Source organism: Mauremys mutica, chromosome 7, assembly GCF_020497125.1.
Source record: "Mauremys mutica isolate MM-2020 ecotype Southern chromosome 7, ASM2049712v1, whole genome shotgun sequence".
NCBI lineage: Eukaryota > Metazoa > Chordata > Testudines > Geoemydidae > Mauremys > Mauremys mutica.
In genome coordinates, this window is record NC_059078.1 from 123,295,872 (window position 1) to 123,317,314 (window position 21,443).

The following is a 21,443-nucleotide window of genomic DNA, read 5'->3' on the forward strand; positions in this document are numbered from 1 at the left end:
GCCAACATGATGAATGACTTTTAAAAGGAATGATTTGCTATAGTAAACTGCCTGCTTTTTTTAGAACCCCAGGAATAATACTTTGATTTCCTATTAGGCACCTGGTGAGCGAAAAAGGCATCCTCAAGAACACTGCCCTGCAAATCTAGGGGTGTCTGGAGGTCCTTGACCGGCACTGTGAGCAGGAGGAAACGCTGCCTGTCTTCACACAGAGCGCTGACCTACACAGTGACTGGGGCAGCTTTTCAACATTTAGGTTTTGCTTTAACCAAGGAACGGTTTTGACACAACCCACCAGGAAGAGACGTCTGGAAACAAAGCAGCTCCCAAACCAGGGTGCCCTGGAGAGCTGAATGGTCATCGGGGGCTGACCGCGCTTGTTTTCAGCTAGCTAAGCAGAACGCCCTCGGCAGGGGGAGGTGCAATGGAAATAGGGTGACCAGAGAGCAGGTGTGAAAAATCGGCACTAGGGTGGGGTAATAGACACCTATGTAAGACAAAGCCCCAACTATCGGGACTGTCCCTATAAAATCGGGACATCTGGTCACCCTAAATGGAGAGCCACCCTGCAGAGCACAGTTACTATTTATCAATGAGTTTAAAAACCACTTAAACACAATTACATATACATGAGCTGCTTGCCTAATCTGACTTGGCCCCGTAAGCAATGGCTGTAGCTGTCAATGGGGTGTTATTCCATTGTGGCTGGGGGGTCCACACAACAATCTCATTTTACGCTCAACACGATACAAAGTTTGACAACCTCAAGCAGATTCAGATGAGCTCAGGTTTAGGAGCCAGGAAATTCTGAAGTTTAAGGCCAGCTCTGACAATAACTGGCTGTGTGGCTTGGAACAAATTGCTCAGGCCTCAGTTCTGCAACGCATTTAAGCAGGGGCGGCTCTAGGAATTTCACCCCCCAAGCACGGCGGCACGCCACTGGGGGCACTCTGGCGGTCGCCGGTCCCGCGGCTCCGGTGGATCTCCTGCAGATGTGCCTGCGGAGGGTCCGCCGATCCCGCGGCTCCGGCGGACCCTCCACAGGCATGCCTGCAGGAGGTCCACTGGAGCCGCGGGACCAGCAGACCCTCCGCAGGCACGTCTGCAGGAAGTCTACCGGAGCCACCTGCCGCCCTCCCGGCGACCGGCAGCGCGCCCCCCGCGGCATGCCGCCCCAAGCACGTGCTTGGCGCGCTGGGGTCTGGAGCCGGCCCTGCATTTAAGTATGTATTTATTTCCCCTAATAAAGCAAAGCACATGCTTAAGTCCCATTAAAGCCAATGGACTAAAACGTGGCCGTAAATGCTTGGCTGAATCGGGGCCTTAAACCTATTGGTGCTTCAATTTCCCCATGTGTAAAATGGGGACAACGCTCACTTACATTATAGCCACTTGTACAGCATAATCCAGTAGGATTTAGAGCACAGTACAATAATTTGTACTTCAAAAATAGAGAGAAATGGGTAATACTATAAATGTGACACTGGCAGTCCAGCTCACCTGGTGGTTGGTATAGTTAAAATACATTAGTGTTAAGAATAGGTCTAGTGTTGAGATTCTATAGAATGCTTGTGGGATGCAGCATGTGTGCACCATGAATGCAGGGGACTGGACTAGATGACCTCTCGAGGTCCCTTCCAGTCCGATGATTCTACGTATTAATCCTACTTATAATATCCGTATCCCATTCTAGAAAGGCAATACTTAAGTGTTTGCTCTGTAGCTGTAAAATGTTTGTTCCGAATCTACGTAACTCAAATGAGAGGGAAAAAAACCAAAATTCCACCTAATGCAAAATGCTGGATGGATACAGAAGGTGTAATCTCCTGCCCATCGGGAAGGGCTATTGAATTCAAATGGTCCATAGTGGAACACAGACTCTGTCAGTTGCTTCTCACACCCACCTACAAAGAAGTTACATGCAGAAGGCTTGTCCCATCAGCTTGGACTCTAATGAGGTGAGGCTAAAAATCCCTGAGGAGAAGGATTTGGGGTCTTTTTATGCTGTTTGGATTCTAGGAGGCAAACATTCCTAAACAGAAGCAGGAGACTAGAGCTGGTATATTTCAGAAGCTTTATCACTATCTGAAACACAAGACTGCAACTCATTTGGGGGTGTATGTTTATCCGTTTTAACCTTGTAAATAACTTTTTCCTGGTTAATAAGCCTTTACTTAGTTTATTATAGCACTGACTTCCTACGTGGCCTTTGGTGAGAGACCTAAGGTGCAAATTGACCTGTGACACCACATTTTAAAAAAAAAATGTTTTAGACATTTTTGAGGAACGGGGCTGAATGGAAGAGGAGAGCAGAATATAAACCTTCCTTCTCTGGTTTAAGCATTCCGCTAGTGGACGCAACGTGGCAGTGAAATGGACCAGTCTAGTTTCAGTGTCCAAAGCTCATTATCAGTGAAATGCAACAAAAAAACAGCACCTAAATAGTATGAACAGTGCAAAGTAAAAAAGGCTTTTAAAATATGACCACTCTTGCAAACCTAACGTGCTATTAGTGGCAAGGAGGTGAAATTATTTTGATCACATATGATGAGTCATTAGGATACCACTTACACCATGTGAATTGGGACCCAGTGGAGCAACACCAGGGCAAAACCATTACAAGTGCCACTGGAGTCTGGCCCGTGAGTCTCAGCCTGACAGCATCCCTTTAAAGGGAAACGCAGATGTGCTGGCATCCATTTCCCCTCTCTCTCTTCACTTCATGGCTGGATTGATTACTTAACCAGCGGTCTAAAGCTTCAGTTAATCCAGCAGGAATTTATGCAGCCTGGCAGGTACAGATGACCCATTCAACTCCATTGATCTAAGTAAGTAGGATAGAATTCTGCTAACAATACCACGGTGCCCAATCTTTGCGTGAGAGCTCTCCTGAATGGAGCATGCCCCAGACTCCAGCACCGCTCACCCCACAGGCACATCCCTCCCCCTTGGCTCCTGGCTGGGATTCGACTCCAGATGCTCAAGCAACTGTGTGAAATGTTACCTAGGAACAAGGAGTGTCGGATTCCCTGGTGGTTGTCACCACCTTGATTTGGGGTTGGGATTTGTTTGATTTCTAATTTCTCTGATTAGATACATTCATCATTTCCTACCTAGTCCCTTCCCCACCCCCAGCAGGAGCTGGCAAAGCCCAAGTGCTCAAGGAAAACAAACCAGCACAAGTCAAGCTCAAGCATCACCCTGGAGGGAGACTGTTTAAATAATTAACCTGGAATCTCCATGGGCTTTCTCACAGCCACCACTGCCTGTCCGTGAGAATTCCCAACCCACTGAGAGCTTCTGGGAGGGAAACCGCCACCGGCCCTATGCCCACCAAGGAGAAAATGAGCAAACTTGACTGGCATCCTGCCTAGCAGAGACTCAGACACACCCTGATATCAGAGAAACAGAAAATACCACAGGGGAAGTGTGACGCTACACCCCATAGTCTTCATACAAATATTGTTATAATATGATTATAGCATGACTCGGAGATGTTTTGTGCAAGATAATGTGAGATCTCACTGGAAAGATTGATTTGCTGAATACGATTCTCCTATTTGTATGCATGTATCATTTTTGTATCTAAAGTTAGGAATATTGACTATACATCTGTACTTCAAAAGTGTTTGCACATGGGGAACACCCACCAGACAGAATGCAATCAATTTGGCTGGCTAGCTAGCTGGGGACAAGTCAATAGACCATGAGGGAGAACAATAGGTCTTTGAAGATGCTAATCTCCCACTTTCCTGGGATGCTACAAATGGCCTTTGACTCATGCCTGCAGGGTCATGTGATGTGTCACCTGGTACTGGATTCCATGATAGAATACCAGTATTTTTCCACCGAGGAGGGGAGGAACCACACTTGAAAACAAAGGATTCCCACCATATGTAAAACCTATTTAAGACAGGGAAGTGACATAGTGAATGGTTGTTCTTCACTGAATCCCCACCCATGACGACTGCTAGGAACATCTAAGAAACAAAGACAAAGCTTGGGGTGGGGGAGGGGAGGAGAAGGATTGAGCTCAGGCTGCGAAGGTGTCTGGCCTATGGGGAAAAAAAATACCTGGAGTTTTAAGCTGCAAGCAAAAGCAGCTTGCCTTCAAGAACCTCTGCAATCTGCCTAAAAGATCATTTAGGGTGAGAAATTGCTAGTTATAACCACTTTAGTATATTAAGCTTAGCTTACATGTTTGTTTCATTTGCTAGGTAATCTGTTCACTATCCCTTATATTCACTTAAAATCTGTCTCTTGTAGCTAATAAGCTTGTTTTCTCTAAAAACAGTTTCTTGAATTCATAACTGGGGGCAAAAAGCTGTGTACATCTTCCTCCACATTGAGGGAGGGAGCAAATTTCATGACTTATGCTGTACAGGTCTCTGTGCAGAACAAGACAATTGAGTTTACACTCCAGAAGGGGGTGTGCATGTGAGTACTGGTTAGTTCCTTAGCTGGGTCTTCCCATCCAGAGCTGATTTCAGCATCTGTGTGTTTCTGCAGTTGGGTGTTTCCTTACCTGTGTGTGTGCTGGAGAAGGTTGGAGGGCCTGGTTCAGCAGGACAGCGTAAGGGAGCCCAGGCTGGTGGAATAGGCGGGCTCAGTGGTACCCCGTATATCAGGTGGAATCCCAGAGTGGGGGGTAACCCATCACAGGAAGGATCCCAGCCATCTGATCCTAACAGATCTCTCTGATCTTTGGTCCATGGGAGAGTGGGGGAGTTGGGGGAGAGGACTGTGCAGTGTCCCTGTTAATGTGCTGCCTTCAAACTCAGTGCATGTGAACAAGAATCTCCAGTGTTACATGGTGATTAATATTTGCAGAGCCGGTGCTAGGCGTAAACACACTAAACAATTGCTTAGGGCTCCGAGAGCTCAAGGGGACTCCCCACAGTCATTTTTTTATTATGTGGGGGGGAAATATTCCTCTTAGGGCCCCCAATGGGCTAGCACTGCCTCTGATTATTTGTAATTCAGTAGCACTTAAGAGTTCCCCACCAGGGATCTGCGTTAAGCAACACACACACACACACACACACACCCCAATCCAGGCCCCAAAGAGCTTACAATTAGTTATTTCCTTCTACTTATAACCCTAAATGCCAATGCTATCCAGAGACCTGATCCTAGTGGCCATCCCCAGGCAATGCCTTTGGCACACATGGGCAAGGGCTGTGGCATCAGACCCCAGCTAATCACCAATTATTTTGCCCTTCTCTACCCTCTTTGCTACTACTTTGCGCCCTCTCCTCCCCTCATTTCTTGTCATCTTCCTTAGTTCAACTGCATATTGTATTCCCATTGGCTGAAATTTAAATGAGTTAGTCAAGGAGCCAGAAGTCAGAGGAGCCAGAGAGACATAAGGACCATATTCTTCTAAGCCGCATGGGTATAACTAGGGGTAAAATGTAGTCCTCTAGCCATTACTATTGTATAGCGTAGATCTAGCCATATATTACATAATGGATTTATACACATCTTTAAAATACACACACACAGTGACTTTATTGCAGATAAGCTGCTTAACTTCTAATGGCAACGGTTGCTACAGAAAACCTTACAACAGGTGGGAACGTGCAGCCTTGGAGATGGCAGGTGTCAGTTAATCCATAGAGCAGGTACAGCAGAGGACACACACACACACACACACACGCCACGGAGTGGCTACCACTGCCAGTGGGAGTATAGGTAAGTCTCCACAACTCATGCAGGCTCCTGTCTCTCTGCAGAGACTGCCAACAACAGTTCCAGTTCTTCTACATCAACCCTTATCTCTGAAGAAAAGGACTAAGATCTCCCAACTCATCTTACAAGAGGCCCAAATAGCCATCCAATGGCAAAAGAGTTCAGCCATGGTCTAGGATGTGAGGTAGCATTTTTCAAGGCTTTAGTCATCCTCCCCCCTCCCCTCTTCCTATGAAGTTTAATTCATATGCTGTTCCTCACATCTGATTGGTTTGGTTTTTCCTCTGGCCTTCAGGAAACAAGCTAAATCGAGTACAGAGTGAAGAGTCACCAAAATATCACCCTATGCACCAGCACCTGAAAAGGCAGGTTTCTCCATTTGTGTCAACACGAGACCAACCAACAAGGACAATCTTAAATTAAAATGGACCAGAATAAATTTGGAGCCTGGAACAAAGAGATCCATGGTACATGAAAACTGAAAGTGTAACATTAGCAGCTATAGTGACTTGATTAGAGCAGCTGAGTTTCCAATGAAAGCTGATGAAAATACAGTATTGAAAACAATTAAGTCAACTGGGTCCTGCTCCAGGCTGGTCTTTTAATTGTGTTTATTTATTTTAATCCTTCGGAGGCTGGGTGGATATTATGGGACAGATCATCCAGGGCTCAGAACCAAACCGTGGGGAGAACGTTTCAGAACAGCTCAGCAGCTCCTACCGTGACAGCTCCAGCCACACTTTTACATGAGTTCAGCACCCAATGTCTGAGCTTTTCTGAAACTATGGACTTATCTACCCAGGAACGTTTTACCAGTTAGACTGGTATAATTATACCGGTATCGATAAGCTGTTCTAGTTATACTGGTATAACTCCACAGGTGAACACTCTCATTTCAGAGCCAGAGTGGCTTTTGGGGGTTAACTTAAACCCCTTCAAAAGTGACATAAGTTAATCAGAATAAGAGTGTCCACATGGGCAGTGCCACAGGCATGGGCGGTGAGTATAACAGGGCAGGGGAGGCTAAGCCTCCCCAAACCCAGACCGTGGCCCACCCACACTCCACCCAAGGCCCTGCACTTGCTTCCCTTCTCCCCCAAAGCCAGCAGAGGCTCAGCTTGGGCCAGCAGCCTGGAGCTGGCAGCTCAGGACAGCTGGGGTGGGCAGGCCAGTGCTTTGAACAGCCAGCGCAGGCTACTCCAGCCGGGGGGGTGGGGCCTCAGGGCTCCAGCAGGCAATGGGGGAGGCAGAAGGAGCAGAACCGGGGGCTAGCCTCACCAAAAGGCGGATTCATGCGCCACCCATGGTCATAGGGTGGTCTACTCACCACTGGGTGGCACCACCTTCTGGCCATATTTGGGAATTAGCGCCACCAGGCAAACACCTCTTCCTGTGGTTGAACTCCATCACTCTCTGAGAACTCAACCACTCCTGCTTCATGCCTGGGCTCTCCAGTCAGGTCCTGTATTCCTCTGCTTCCGGGGTATCAAAGTTTCTCCTCACCACTGGTCTCAGGCAGTCTTCTCATTCACTGCCCCAATGGTGCTACTTCACCAGCAGCTGGTAGCGGACCCCAGGTGGGACCTCTACTCCAGGTTCCAGCTCAGGAGCGCTCTAATCAGGAGCCAAGATCTGCACCATCCTAAACCTTATTGCTGTATCCCTGGGCTACTTTGTTTTCTCTCATCCTGAGAGTGACTGCAGCCTCATTCTCTGAAGCCCTTAGCTGCTCTCAGCTACTGACCTTTATACAAACCCCTCCTGGTCCTGTCCAGCGAAGCCTCATCTCTAATTAGTCCTTGTTCCCTGGCTCATCCTCCAGGTGCAGTCCAGGCAGCTAACTGTCCCACCTGGCCCCCTTAACCCCTTCAGGCCTTGGGTGGGGTGCACAACCCATCACAGGGAGTTATACCGGTATAACTAGAGTGCTTTAAATTCACACCTTAGCTCACAGCAGCATAATGTTCCCTTGTAGACAAGCTCTTGGAGTTCTTTTGAAAAACTGGCCCCAACACTGAGTGGTGAAGCTTCCGGCCTGTAGCTCAATCTAAGGCCTGGTCTACTCTAGGAAATTAGGTCACTAGAACTATATTGCTCAGGGGTATGAAAAATCCACACCCGGAGTGATGCTGTTAAACAAACCTAACCCCCTGTGTAGACAGCACCCGATCAACAGGAGAATTCTCTCATTGACCTAGCTACTGCAGAGTACCTGTGCTGATGCCAGAACTCCTCCCACTAGCATAGGTAGCATCTTCACCAAAGCACTATTGCATTTTAGGTGCAGACAAGCCCTAAGTACTCATAGGGCCTACACCAGCATAGCACTCCTGAGGGGCAGGGAAGGATCTGTAAAATGGGAACAATGCAGGGAATGTGTAGCTGAGCTAGGAAGTGAACTCAGGTCTACTCAAGTCTCAGGCCAGGGCCCGATTCACTTGCACACCCTTCCAGTCCTATAGATGGGGGAGATTATTAGGCCAGGGCACTGGGAAGCAGACCTTAGGTGCTCTATTCCTGCCACTGACTTGCTCTGTGTCCATGGGCAAATCACTTACAGCTAGAGTCTGCCCTGCATGCTGGGTACGAAGCTACTCTGCAGCTACCAAGAGGAATCTGGAGTCGGTCAGCATTCCTCTGGGGATGAAAAAGCCAGCGCAGCAGCTCCATCACCTTTGGTGAGGGTCCAGTCTGTCAGCCAGATGGTGGGGAGGGGACAGAGTCCCACACCTTCCTCTTTCAGACATCAGGAACACAGAGAGGGGCATGCTAGAAAGGAGCAGGTACAGTGCCCCCCAGTGGGCAGGGCCGGTGCAACCATTTAGGCGACCGGCACTAGGATTTGGTGGGCGGCATTTTCTTCAGCAGCGATCGCGGTGGCCGGATCTTTGGCTGCCCCGGTTGCCACCAGCATTTAGGCGGAGGGAGCTGGGGCAGGGGAGCGTGGGGAGGGCCGCCTGCAGCAAGTAAGGGGGGAGGAGGGTGGCACACAGGGGAACTCCCTGCCCCAGCTCACCCCTGCCCCGCCTCCTCTCTGAGCACCCTGGCTACTTCACTTCTCCCGCCTCCCAGGCTTGCGGTGCCAATCAGCTTAGGCGCCGCAAGTCTGGGAGGTGGGAGAAGTGAAGCAGCGATGGCGTGCTCAGGGTGCTCGTGCACGGAGCAGGGGTGAGCTGGGGCGGGGGGGGTGCCTCTGGGCGGAGGGGAGCTGCCGCAGGGGAAGGGGGGCGCCTCAGGGCAGGGGCTTGGGGACGGAGGAGGGCGCGAGGTGGAAGTTTCGCCTAGGACGCAAAACATCCTTGCACCGGCCCTGCCAGTGGGATTCTGTCCAGCCCGGCACAAAGGTACAAGAAATAAGGAAGTTCTTCGCGCTGCCTCCCCAGCCCTTGTGCACAGAGACAATCAGACCTTTAAGCCCCGCATTACTTCAGTTGGCCAGTCACGTGGGCACAATGATACCTCCCTACGTCACAGTACTGTTGTGAGGCTGGATCAGTTGACATTCGCCCAGCACCTGGAGTGGAAACACACACACTGCTGATGAGAAAGGCCTCACAAATTATTTTGTGGGCTCACAAAACCAGTTTCATTCCATGAAACTGTATTTCCTGCAACTTAATCCCCTGGGATTTCTGCGTGCGCCCTGAAAAAATGATTCCATTACTTTCAAAATCACTAGTTAACAAGCTTCCTGTTTAGGGGAACTTCCTATAGGCTCAGTGGGCATACAAGTAGGTGACCCCTCTACTGTGCCTATGTTTCCTTTGGACGCTCTGCTTTCTACCTACCGGCTCCCTGTTCCACAGTCTCTCTGCATGTTTCTGAGGCCTTGTCTAAAGCAGAAAATTGCACCCATTTAACAAACTTGATTTGAAAAGTGATTTAGTTGAAAGGCTGCCAGCCTCTGACGCAGATGCACTTAAATCAGTTTTAAGTCAGGCGTTTGCACTCATTTAACTAGATCAATTTTAAAATTATTTTAATTGAAGCAGTGCAACTTTCAAGTTCAGACAATTTTATTCTGCCCACTCTTGGTTCCACTTTTCATCCTAGTTTTCCCCTCCTTCCTTCTCCCTTTTTCACTCAATCTCATGTAAGTGAAACACAAGCTCAACACTTGAGTGAGTTTAAAACTGTATCACACTAAACTAAATATTTTTAGGAAGTAGTGATGTCCAGTGGGTAAGGAACTGGTGTGGGAGACCTGGGTTCTGTTGCTGGCTCTGCCATTGACCTGCTAGGTGAGGCTCAGGCAAGTCACTTTGCCACTGTGTGCCTCAGTTTCCCCATCTGTAAAATGGGGAAAATGCTACTGACTTTCCTTTGTAAAGAGTTTTGACATCTGTGGACAAAAAGGGCAATAAACGAGCTAAATTTTATTACTACAGTATTTTCCATCACCTCTAAAGTGCTGGACTGGAAGCCAAGACCAACCAGGCACTGGTCCCCCCGCAATAGAGGTACCCTTTGTGAAGTGTGCCTTTAAGTGTTTAGCTTTGTGTTCAAGGAGCCCCACAAAAACCCCTTTGGTGCATGTGGCAAGGATGGGTAGAAATATGATGGCTCCTCAGTGCTTTTGCTCTTAGGTAATAATAATTGGAGATATACCAATCTCCTAGAACTGGAAGGGACCTTGAAAGGTCATCGAGTCCAGCCCCCTGCCTTCACTAGCAGGACCACTTTTTGCCCCAGATTCCTAAGTGGCCCCCTCAAGGATTGAACTCACAACCCTGGCCTTTAGCAGGCCAATGCTCAAACCACTGAGCTATCCCTCCTGGAGCCTCTCTTCAGACACAGCTCATGCCAAGGGGCCAGTTCCACCTTCTTTTTAGGCAAAGAGATGTTCCAAGGGCTCCACCGTTTAGGAGCATTAGCGATCGTGCCGCACTGTTTCCAAGAGTAACACAAGAATGCTTTATATTCATCCAGCTCCTTCGCTCACGTTGCTTTACCAACAATACGAAACACATTCATTTCAGTCTGGTAACAGCCCTATAAGGGAGGGAATTCTCATCATTTCTCAGACGGGGAGCTGGGCCACCAAGAGACTAGAACTGAGCCCAGATCTCCCAACACCTACACACCAGTGTTTAACCATAAGGCCAGCCTGAGTTAGTGGCATTATTCCCCTGGTTGAATTACAATGGGGTAATGAGCTTCCGCCTACTCGGATTCCCTCTGCACTTTTAAGTGGATGTGATTAATTCCAGTCTTAGCCCTTGATCTCATCCCAACCCCCACCCCGGCCTGCTCTACACTGGCAGTGGCATGTAGGGTGTGTGTAGCAACATGCCACAGTGAAAGGCTGGCTGTGTCCACACTGCTGCGTGTAATTACAGGTGGCAGGGAGAGGCTCTGGAAGCAGGAGCAGCTGGGGTCTCTCCCCATGGTGGTCAAAGGCTCCGGCAGCAGGGAAGCAGCGGGACATGACACTGCTAAACATAGCGGCGTGGATGGGAGATGCACCGCTTGGGTGTGTAGAGAGCCGTGTAAGGTACGTATCCTATGGACCTACGCAGTGCCTCACCATCTACGCTGCTACTGCTACCCATGCTAGGCGGGCGGGCAGCATCCATACTCGACATGCCGCTGCCAGCGAAGACCTGCCCTCAGAGGGAAGGGGAGGCGAGAGGGAGCTGAAGGCTACAGACATGAGAGAGGCTTGTGTGATGACCCCCTCTTGGCCAGCACACTGGGGATTGAACCAGAGTCCTCCAGAGCTAAAAACATGAGTAGCTACAGCATGAGCTGAAGTCCCCTGACCCCTAGGCTGTGTGGACTTGGCACAGAGGCAGACCTAGAACACACACTCACCAATGGGTCACACTTGCACAGAAGAGGGGCTAGAGCAGGAGTGATGATGGGAAACCAGGGCTGCTGCTGAAGTGATGAGGAAGTGGCCAGCAGTGACACTCTGCAAAGAAGCGAGGGTGAAGGTTAAGACTCTTTCTGCCTGCCGGGAAGAGACAAAGGAGTCCATTTCGGGGAGCCAGGAGAGTATGTGGGCCAGAGGGTCCTCACTTGATTGATAGCAGGGGGAGGAGGGTTACAGGCTGGCATGAAGGAGTGAGGATGAGCTGACTTCACTGCCCCAGTCTAGGACTGGGAGATTTGCCTGCAGTGCTCCAAGAGTTAACCGCATCCCTTTTCCAATCCAATCACAGGCAGCTGCTGTGGAGATGCCAGGGATTTTGGAGGCAGAGGGTTCAGGCTGGAGGTGAGGGTTGTGGTCAGCAGCAGCAGATGAGCCTCTCAAGCAACCAAGATCCTATCTTCAGGCACTGGCAGTAATGAAAGAGAAACCAAAGGGGAAAAGAGAGCAGAAGCAACAGCAGAACGGTCTGAGATGGGAGCATAAAGCATTTGATTATGGCGTGTGCTAAGACTATTCACCTCACTGTGTAAAGGAAGCCTCTTACAGCTGGAGTTGCACTGAGTCAATGATGCCAAGTGAATTTCCAGTATTAATATTTTAGCAACATCCATCTTCCATAATGTATTTTGCAGCCCCCTATGTCCCCCCTCTCCATTTGTGCAGCATTTCACTTTATTTTATTAAATGTCCACACTCCCTCTAGTGTTAGACTCTGCACTGGATGTGCTTTCAATCTGCAGAGCCCGAGATCTCTCATTTCCAAAGCTTTTGCCCCGAGGTTATATGGGGTCGTGTTAGCGCTAATTAAGAGCAGTGCTATTTTGGGCAACGAGGTCCCGTGATGCTTTTCAGACCTGTCCGGCTGGTGTTTCTGTTTCATATCAAGGGATAAAGGAAGAAAACACCCACAACAATCTTTGGATGTTACTGACTAGGATCATGCTCCAATTGATTTCAATGGGAGAAGTATCATGTTCTCAGCCTTTTTAGAATAAACAATTACAATGCTGCAATTATTTAACTTCTGCCTTTCTTGATTTCCTTTGTATTCTGGCAGTTTGTTGGCCTGTTAAACTGGGAATTGCCCCTAACTGTAGTGTGAACTATTCATCATAATGATATTTAGCACCCCCGGCGCCCTTTGGACCCGTGTTACAAACATTAGCCAATTAATTAATCCTCACATTTTCCCTGAATAAAATATTAATATCCCCTTTTTCTAGCTGGGGAAACTGAAACAGAAAAGAGGCTGGGATTTTCAAAAGAAACTAAGGGATTTAGGATTTGGAAAATCCCAGATTCAAAGTCAGTGCCTGCATTAGATCCCAGTTAGACCTGGTTCCCAGTTCTCTGATCAAGCCACTATGATTTCATTATTCCCTAGTAGACTAGTGCATTAAAGTAAAGTGAGGTTCAGTATTTTATTAAAGGGACACTATCAAACCTTTAAACTCAAATGTTAAAACAGGGCCCTGTGCTATGATCCCACACACGACCCCATTGTGACACTGCAGGAGAACCAGAAAGTGAAAGGGACTATAAACGAAAAGTGAGACTGACCAGGCTAGTTTTAACATCCAAGCTGAAAAAGTAAACAATCAGGTAAAATCATGACAAGTAAAATAGTATAGGGTACTGTTATAACATGAACAAGGATTATTTTAAAATCACATTTATATATTCATATCCTCTTTGTACACGTTCTTTGTATGTGTTTTTCTTCTCAATTGCACTGTTTGGTTTTGCAAGACTAAAGCCATAAAGCAAAACAAAATCTAACTACTGTGAGGGGATTTTCTTTTTATTAAAATCATCTCTCTGAGGCATCCAATTGTTATTTGGTTGATCTGTGTCAGCGACAGGGAACCTGTGCCAGATGATGCTGAACCAGCTGTCAGTTTTGGACCTCGAGTGGCGATTTGGACTTTGTGAAAGTCAGAGTCAGCTCTGGTGGGATGGGAGCATATTGGAAGAGAGATCCTGACAGGGAAGAGGAGTAAAACGGGAGAATGCCATACCCTTTTACGGTGCTGTATGTCAGCTGGTTACCTGACATGGGAGTTGAGTACACTCAGCACTCGCGGGATCGGGGCGCTAAGGAATTAATAACGTAGGGCCAAATTCTCATCTCTCAAGCAAAGATAAAGCTAAATGAAAGTGCTGTGCTTGGAAGGGAACAGAATCATTCCCTACCCCCCATATAGGGCACAGAACACCGGTACAATTTGACTGCAGCTACTACTACTGATATATCCTCTTGCATTCAACTCATCTGTGGAGATGCAATCCAGTGGATCGGGAAAGTTCACAAACCCACTGGCCATGTGTCCCCTTCCCCTGCCCACCCAGGAACCCCTGCAGAGAAAGCCACTACAGAACTCGGCTCCATGGCACACAGGAGCTGCATAGCCTTCAATGATCCTCAGGTTCCCTCCCTCGCCTTCAGCTCCACTGCTATGAAATATCCCAGGCCAGATCCTCAGCCGGTGTAAATTGGCCTAGCTCCAATGATTTCAACGGAGCTACATCTGTCACAGTGTGGATCTTCGACAGTCACGGATTTGACCCATAATGCTGTTCAACTCACAAATCACTGCAAGTTAACTAATCCTGACAACTCAGGGCAGGTCTAACCTGGATCCTTAAACCCAAACCCGATTAATTTTAAACCTGACCAGATCCCAACCCACCCCTACAACTTGGGCTTAGATCTAAAACCAGAACTGGCCTGGTATTGGTTTAAGATCCTTAGACGCTTTCTTGTCATTTTACCATCCTCATACCAGAATCCAAACTCTAGCTTGGCCTCAAACCCAAACCTAATCCAGATCTACCTCCCTTTACACCAGATACTTCTATCCCCCATTTTACAGATGAGGCACAAAGAGTTTACATAGCCTGATCCTACAAATCTCCCACTGACTGGCAGATTGGGTCCCATGTAATTTACTCAAAGTCACACAATAAGTAACTGGGTAGAGTCAGGATTAGAACTCAGGATCCTTTGTTCCTAGTACTGCATTCTAATCATTAGACTGCAACATTTCCCAGATGTTACTGCAGTATTATTACCCAAAATCTCTATCTACTAATCCAGTTATAATCCTGGTCACTTGATCTGATTTATTTTCCCATTGCCTAGAATACAGGACACCTCCACCTCACTGGCTGGAGAGAACTCCCCTGCCTACCATCCATTCTCTACCCAATTTAAACCAACTTCCAAGTCATCTTTTCTTGCAAGTAGATGACTCTTCTCCTTAAACACACAGTTGATTCAGTTTCCATTTAAATCACTGCAAAATCTTGGATACAAATCATAGTCCCCATCCTACATTCCTTGTGCACCCAAAACTTTCGGGCTATACCCTGAAACTGACTGCAACCAGAAAACTGAAAATGACCAGATCACTCTTCAACCATGCGCTGTGATAGCAGCTGTGGCCTGGGACTTTAAGCAGGGTTGTGGGGCAAGAGTATTTTTTTCTTAAACTTGAGATATACCTATCTCATAGAGCTGGAAGGGACCCTGAAAGGTCATCAAGTCCAACCCACTGCCTTCACTAACAGGACCAAGTACTGATTTTGCCCCAGATCCCTAAGCGGCCCCCTCAAGGATTGAGCTTACAACCCTGGAATTAGCAGACTAATGCTCAAACCACTGAGCTATCCCTGCAGTCTTAAACAGGTTTAGAGGCAGCACATAAGGCATGCAGCAGCAAACCCCTTAAAGTTTCTTTCCATGAGATCTCAATCCAATTTTTCAATGAAACCAGCCTGGAGATAAGTAATTGGAAGGAAGGATCCTCGGGCTCTTTTCCCATGCCCTGGCAACACAACAAAAACCTCACCGTGTCAGCATTCCATTTTTATTTCTCCACCCCCCCCTTGAAACATTAATTAAAAACTTATTTTTTTTCTGGCAAAGTCCCAGAGAATGATTTTAGTGACAGACTTCATTATTAGGCATGGTAGAGAAGGGAAATGCATTAAGATATTGTGACACAAAAGCTGATTCCAGTGGGGAGGAGACTACCATCTATAGCCAGAAACTATGTGGAAAACAAGTCTGGTTAGCACAGCAATTAAAATATCTCCCAAGTGCAACACAATTAATCTGGTCACTCTGTCACTATCTTGCATGTGAGAAGTAAATATTTTAGAATGGAACCCAAGTGGAGCACTCCAGCAGTAATGCATGCTTGCCCGCCAAAGCCTGCGTTTCCTGATGAAAAATCCTTTCTCAACAGAGCTACCCATTTGGAATTATAAATAATTCCCTCTCATGTTCTCCCCACCACATAATGTATTGTTAGGCACCTTAATTAAAAGCCACCTGGAACAGATTACAGCCACTGGGCTCCCCCACTTGTAATTCACCATTGCAAAGGTGAGCAATATCTCGATGACAAACAATTTGTATGTTAGCAACTTGGCGATCTCATCAGATTATTGCCAAAGGCATTTGTTAGAGTCACTCCCGACTAAGGGCTGACAGCAATGCAAGTTCTTATACCACTTTCCATGTGCTGGGGTCATTTGTCAGCCCATTGAGCAGGAGGCTTCATTTGCACAAGGAGAGGGAAAGAATTCTGGTGCTTCTGTGTATCCACATGATCTAAAGGGGTCTGTTCTCCCCCTGCCTCCAGATCTTTGTGTGGAACTTGCATCTACATGAGCCAGAGAAGATAAAGAATTAAAAGGACTTCTGGACCATTTACTCCAATCCCTTGCAGTAGTTTCTGCTACACTAACCCCCAAAACAGGGCCTGCTACCAGTAAGCACAGCTATATTTTGTGCTATAGCATGAAGTCTGAGTCTCTCTATGGATAATTGATATTTGTAATGTTTTCTGAAAAAAAAAACTTTAAAATATTACGTTTCCAATTCTTCTGTTTGTGAAGAAAACCCCTTCTGAACATGAACCGCTGCAGTGCAGTCTTTGTCAGTCTGCAAACAGAATGAAAGAGTAACTCTAAAGGAGGTGTAAACTGCCACATTCCTCTCAAAGTGGGTATTAACTCTGAAACCTAGTGGGGGAAGTCCCAGCAACTATTTCAATCATTCAAGACTCAAATCATCAAAACTTTCTATGGAATAGTTTAGCCCCCCCAGGACAGAACTCTGGGTGGGGTGAGGAGAGTTAGAAAAATCCAGCAGATAAAGTGATTTCTACAGGTAGGAGGAAGTTTGTGGGGAGTGGAAACTGTCTGGAGCAATGAAAACTCTCAGGAAGATGGGGAATAGTTAAAAAAAGAGAGCAAGAGAAAAGACTGGGTGACATAACAAGTTTAAAGGATACAAATACTCAACTAACAGCATATTTGTGTCCTGTGTATGTTCCCAGAGGATTTGCTTTAAAATAAAAAGCCTCTGGATTTTCTAAAAATGATCCCAACAGATTTTAGCAAAATTTCTCCTGAGTTTCCAAAAGCCTTTCCAATGAGCCTTTTCTTCTGGTCTACAACTGCATTACTCATCCCTACAGTGAGGCAGCCTCAGTAACCTCTCTCAATAAATTGTTCTCTAGGATAACCCAATTTACTGATAGAAAAGTCTGCCTTATGTCCAATGTAAAATCCTCCCTTTTCCAAGTTCAGTCACTTATGTCACACCAAGCCACTCTTAATGGATCTGCATAGAGAGTCTGCAACCCCCCCTTGCATCAATAATATTTTGCATTTCCACAGCAATTGCCATCAGAGGATCTCTGTTTTATAAACACATATATACATTCTGCTCCACAACACCCCCTTTATGGGAGGTAAATAGCATGACCCAGATTCTACAGGGAAGATTAGTCAGAGAAGGGTTAATAATCCCGTCTAAGGTCACATGAGGCAGGGGCAAGAACAAAACCCAGATCCCCAGACCTTTGCTTCTATCTCAAGGCCACCCTTCCTATGCGAAAACACAGACAGCAAAAGTTCGACTCTTGGGAGTTTGATTTTTTTCAGTGAAACTGAAATTCTCTCTCTCTCTCTTTTTCTTTTTAATATGAAGTGGCTTATCAAAATCCTGAGTAACACAATGCATTGAATTTGCAGGTCTCTCTTTTGAGAAGGGAACTGAGATTCATTTATATTCCCAACCAACACCCTGATCTTTTTTATCACAGTCTTTTCTTTTTTTCCTCTGAAAATCAATCCGGTTTTAAGAACCTCCCACCACAAGTGTTTGCTTGGAAATTTGCTGTTTCACTAAACAAATCTTTATTGATAGTTTAAAAAAAACCCACTGTCATAGGCAAGAGAGATCAGACTTTCAATCAATGCAAAGGAGAACAAAATGGGGAAAGTGCATCCCACTTCCCTATTCATTGCTTTGGTAGACTGAGAACTGAATCATATACATATGCCCTCCTCACTGCCCCAAGACTTCCAGTATAATGACGGGCCATGAGTTAATATCCTCCAGTATTTCTAATTTCCTTTCCTGCAGCTCCACTTCCACTGCCAGACAGTTAAGAAAATACATGATTCACGGTTTTAGGTTAGGCAGCATTGTGGTCTTGGTGGTCAGAGATATCGTAACCCTTAGCCCTAATCTCAGCCAAACCATTGGTTCATTGTGTGACCTTGGGCAAATTGCTTAACCTCCTTGTACCAGATTCAACCCAACTGGAAAATTGGGTAAACGCAGGACTGCATCTGCCTCTCCCTGATAATACATGAAAGCACCTCCATACAGTGTCAAGTTCAAGCATTTAACTTTCCCCGTAGACTCACACAATACACTGCCTTAAAAAACAAATAATAATGAATGACAGACTATAGTGTGTATTCTCCAAAAGGGACAGTAAAGGAAACTGAGTCTCTAAGTACCAAACCTCACATTTGACAAACCATGGAGTGAGAACACTATTATTTATTAGCATGTTTGCTTGTCACTTCCACAAATACCACTCAGTTACTCCCTTCAATAAATACAGCCACAAAAGTAGCCAAAAGGTTTCCATGCACAGTGTCATGACAGAGGCAAAACCTTAGTGAGAAGCCCTGAACAATCTGACAGTCTTTAATTTATTAGCCTCATCGGTGACCTGAAGTTAAAACATAAATAAAGCTGCTTATTTAAATGACACATTTCTACAAAAGAGAGATCTAAGCAAAGGAGATTTTTAAAATCCCTTTCTGAAATGCACCTTGAAAAATCCTTTATTTCCAAAGTGCCTGGAGAATGAGTCCCCTTTGCTAGTTTAATAAGAATTACAAATAACTATTAGGAATCTATACACTAGCTCCTTTTGCTAAGCCTCCTTCAATTCAGCACTGAAATGAAAACAAGAAACAGGGCTTATTAGGCTGATTTTTTTCACTACATTCCTCCATACATTTTTAAAGAAGCCTTTGGACAACGTAATGCTAAAACATACCACATGCAGCTTTCAATGAATGTTTATCTTCATCTTAAGTGATTCATGTCTAGCAAACACAGCTACCTTTAAAAACTGAATAAATCTAGGTAACATCTAGATAGCTGTCGGCATGATTAGGTAAGTAAAAATAAATAACAATGAGATAAAACTTCCATTCAGAAAAGCACAGAGAGATGGCTGAATTGTTCACTGCCTAGATAGGCAGGCCCCAAATGATCATTCAACCCCAGGTGTAATATAATTTTCAGATCTGGTCATTCCACTTTATACTTCTAATTGCCTTGTGCACATTTCCAATATAGGCAAAACAGTAAAAGAGGTATTTTCAAGGCAGTGAGTACCTGCAATAATCAGAATAATGGGCACATTGTCACCCCATATAAGGGTTTCCTGAAGCCTTTAAATTATGCCTGCTTTCAGGCTTTATGGTGCAGTGGAAATAGTATGTCTTATATCAGGTTAAAATAAAATTGAAATTCCCTTATGGCTGTCCTGGGAGTATTATAAAGCATGGAGCTAGATAGGGGAGCAGTTGCTAACATAACAATGTTCCTTTCACCGCTCTCTCCAGCAGGCAGACGCTCGACACAGATGCTTTTCAAGAGCGCCACCTTTTGACACAAACCGGGCCCAGCAAGTTTCCAGCGCAAACTTTCACTGGTGCCTCAACTAATTTTTAAATTGGTCATTTATTGACTGAGGGGGAAAGGCATTATATGCAATTGATTTTTTTTTATTGTGCTTCACCTTCTTTGCTCCTCTTTCAAACCCATTAAGCAGCGTATGTTTTTACTGCTTAATGAATGAATACGAGCGGCGTCGCCTCGCACAGGCAGAGCACACACAAGCTCAGAGACTTTTTCTTTTCTTTTTTTTTTTTACTGCCCATCATTCATTTCCCAGCACAGCCCCGCTGAAGCATCCCAAGGCCCAGATCATAGATATAAAGAGAAACAGCAGAAGGAGAATCAGTTGGACAGATGCAGGGGAAGCCAAGCAAGGAGGAGTCTCTCTCTCCTCCCTATGGAGAGGGGAGGGAAATTGGGTTCAGACAAACCCTCCGCTCGAACTTCCCAGAGCTCAGAGTCCGCCTATGCAGGAGGGACGCGGGGTGTCTCTCGTCTCTCCCCACCCCCTTGTGCGAAAGAGGCAGCAGCCTCGTGAGACGCGCGCCTGAACCCCGGGCGCCGGAGCCAAGGCGGATTGTCCCGGCGCGGTGCGCCCGGACCCCTTCCCCTCCCCGGCGCCGCATCGCTCCCGCGGCCACGGCTACTCACGCTGCTGTTGTGGCCCGACCAGTGCACCATGGCTTGGTTGTGGGCCGAGTCCCCGCTCAGGGCGCAGGTGGTGCTGGTCAGTTTCAGCTCCTCGCCGCCGCGCAGCTTGGCCACTTTCCCTTCCTCTTTGGAGCCTCTGGCTTGAGTCCGGGTGACTTTCGGCCCGTCCGCCCAAGGGCTGCCCCCGCCTGCCGGGCCATGGCCAGGGGCGAAATGCTGGGGGGCCCCGCTGCTCCTCCTCGCCCTGGGCAGCAGCGGGTGGGGGCTAGTCCCTTTGCCCACCGAGCCGGCCGCCTCCTGGGCACCTCCGGGCGGCAGCGGCGTCTCCTCCCGGCCAGAGGCGGCGGCTGCTCCGCTCCGCTTCGCCATCCCCAAGCGCTGCCCGGACGGAGGATTCCCGTGCGCCTCCCCAGCCCAGCCATCCCCCTTCGCCCGGCTCCTGCGAGCGGCCCCCGGCCCCTCCGCCGCTCCCGCGGCCGGCTGGACCCTTCCCCAGCCCCGATCCTCTTCCAGCACCACAACCAGCGCCGCCTCCTCTTCGTCCTGGTCCCCGAGCCCCCATCCTCCGCCGGGCTGCTCCTCCTGCAGGGCTCCTTCCCTGGCCAATCCCACCTCCCTGCTCCCCGGCCAGCGCAATAATCCCCGAGGCGGCGGCGGCGGCGGCTCCTGCTGCTGCTGTTTCACCCGCCAGGAGGACGAAGAAGGCGCCGATGATGAAGACGAGCAGGATCTGCAAGTTATTTCAGCGCCGGTGAAACACCAAAGGGAGAGCAAAAGCCATGTCCAGGCGAGCAGAGCGATGTAGCAAGCTGGGTACCAGCCAGTCCCCCTCTCCATGCCTGGCCGACGGAGTTGGGGAGTTTGGGGGGGTTCTTAAGGGGCGGGGGGCTGGGTTAGCAGCTGTAGGATTTGTAAAGGCTCCTCTCTTCCCCCTTCTCAGCCTCGGAGACGGTGACCAGGAGGGAGAGGGAAAAAAAACCCAACTCTCTCCCCGGTAGTTGGATCTGTTCTTTACTGTTGGTGGGATTTTTTTTTTTTTTTGAAAAGTGCTTTTCAGTGAAACTGTTCACGTTCAAGGATTTGATCAAGTGAGCGGGTTACACCACACGGGGGAGGAGCCGAGGCGCCCTAGCCAAGTGCGGCGGCTGAAATATACTAGCAATTCACCAACCACGCTGCTGCGTTTCCGCTGGAATGGGCGGCGGGGGGGGGCGGAATATT

The 21,443-nt window shown here is 47.5% G+C and overlaps 1 protein-coding gene across 1 annotated transcript in view; it reads right to left on the reverse strand.

The window, feature by feature from the left end:
• Window positions 1–21,234, reverse strand: part of SORCS3 (sortilin related VPS10 domain containing receptor 3) — a 465,994-nt gene extending 444,760 nt beyond the window's left edge. Inside the window, exon 1 of the mRNA XM_045025354.1 lies at window positions 20,223–21,234. Coding sequence (XP_044881289.1) covers window positions 20,223–21,059 — 837 coding nt within the window. The 5' untranslated portion in view covers window positions 21,060–21,234. The remainder of the gene's footprint in view (window positions 1–20,222) is intronic.
• Window positions 21,235–21,443: the final 209 nt, after the last annotated feature.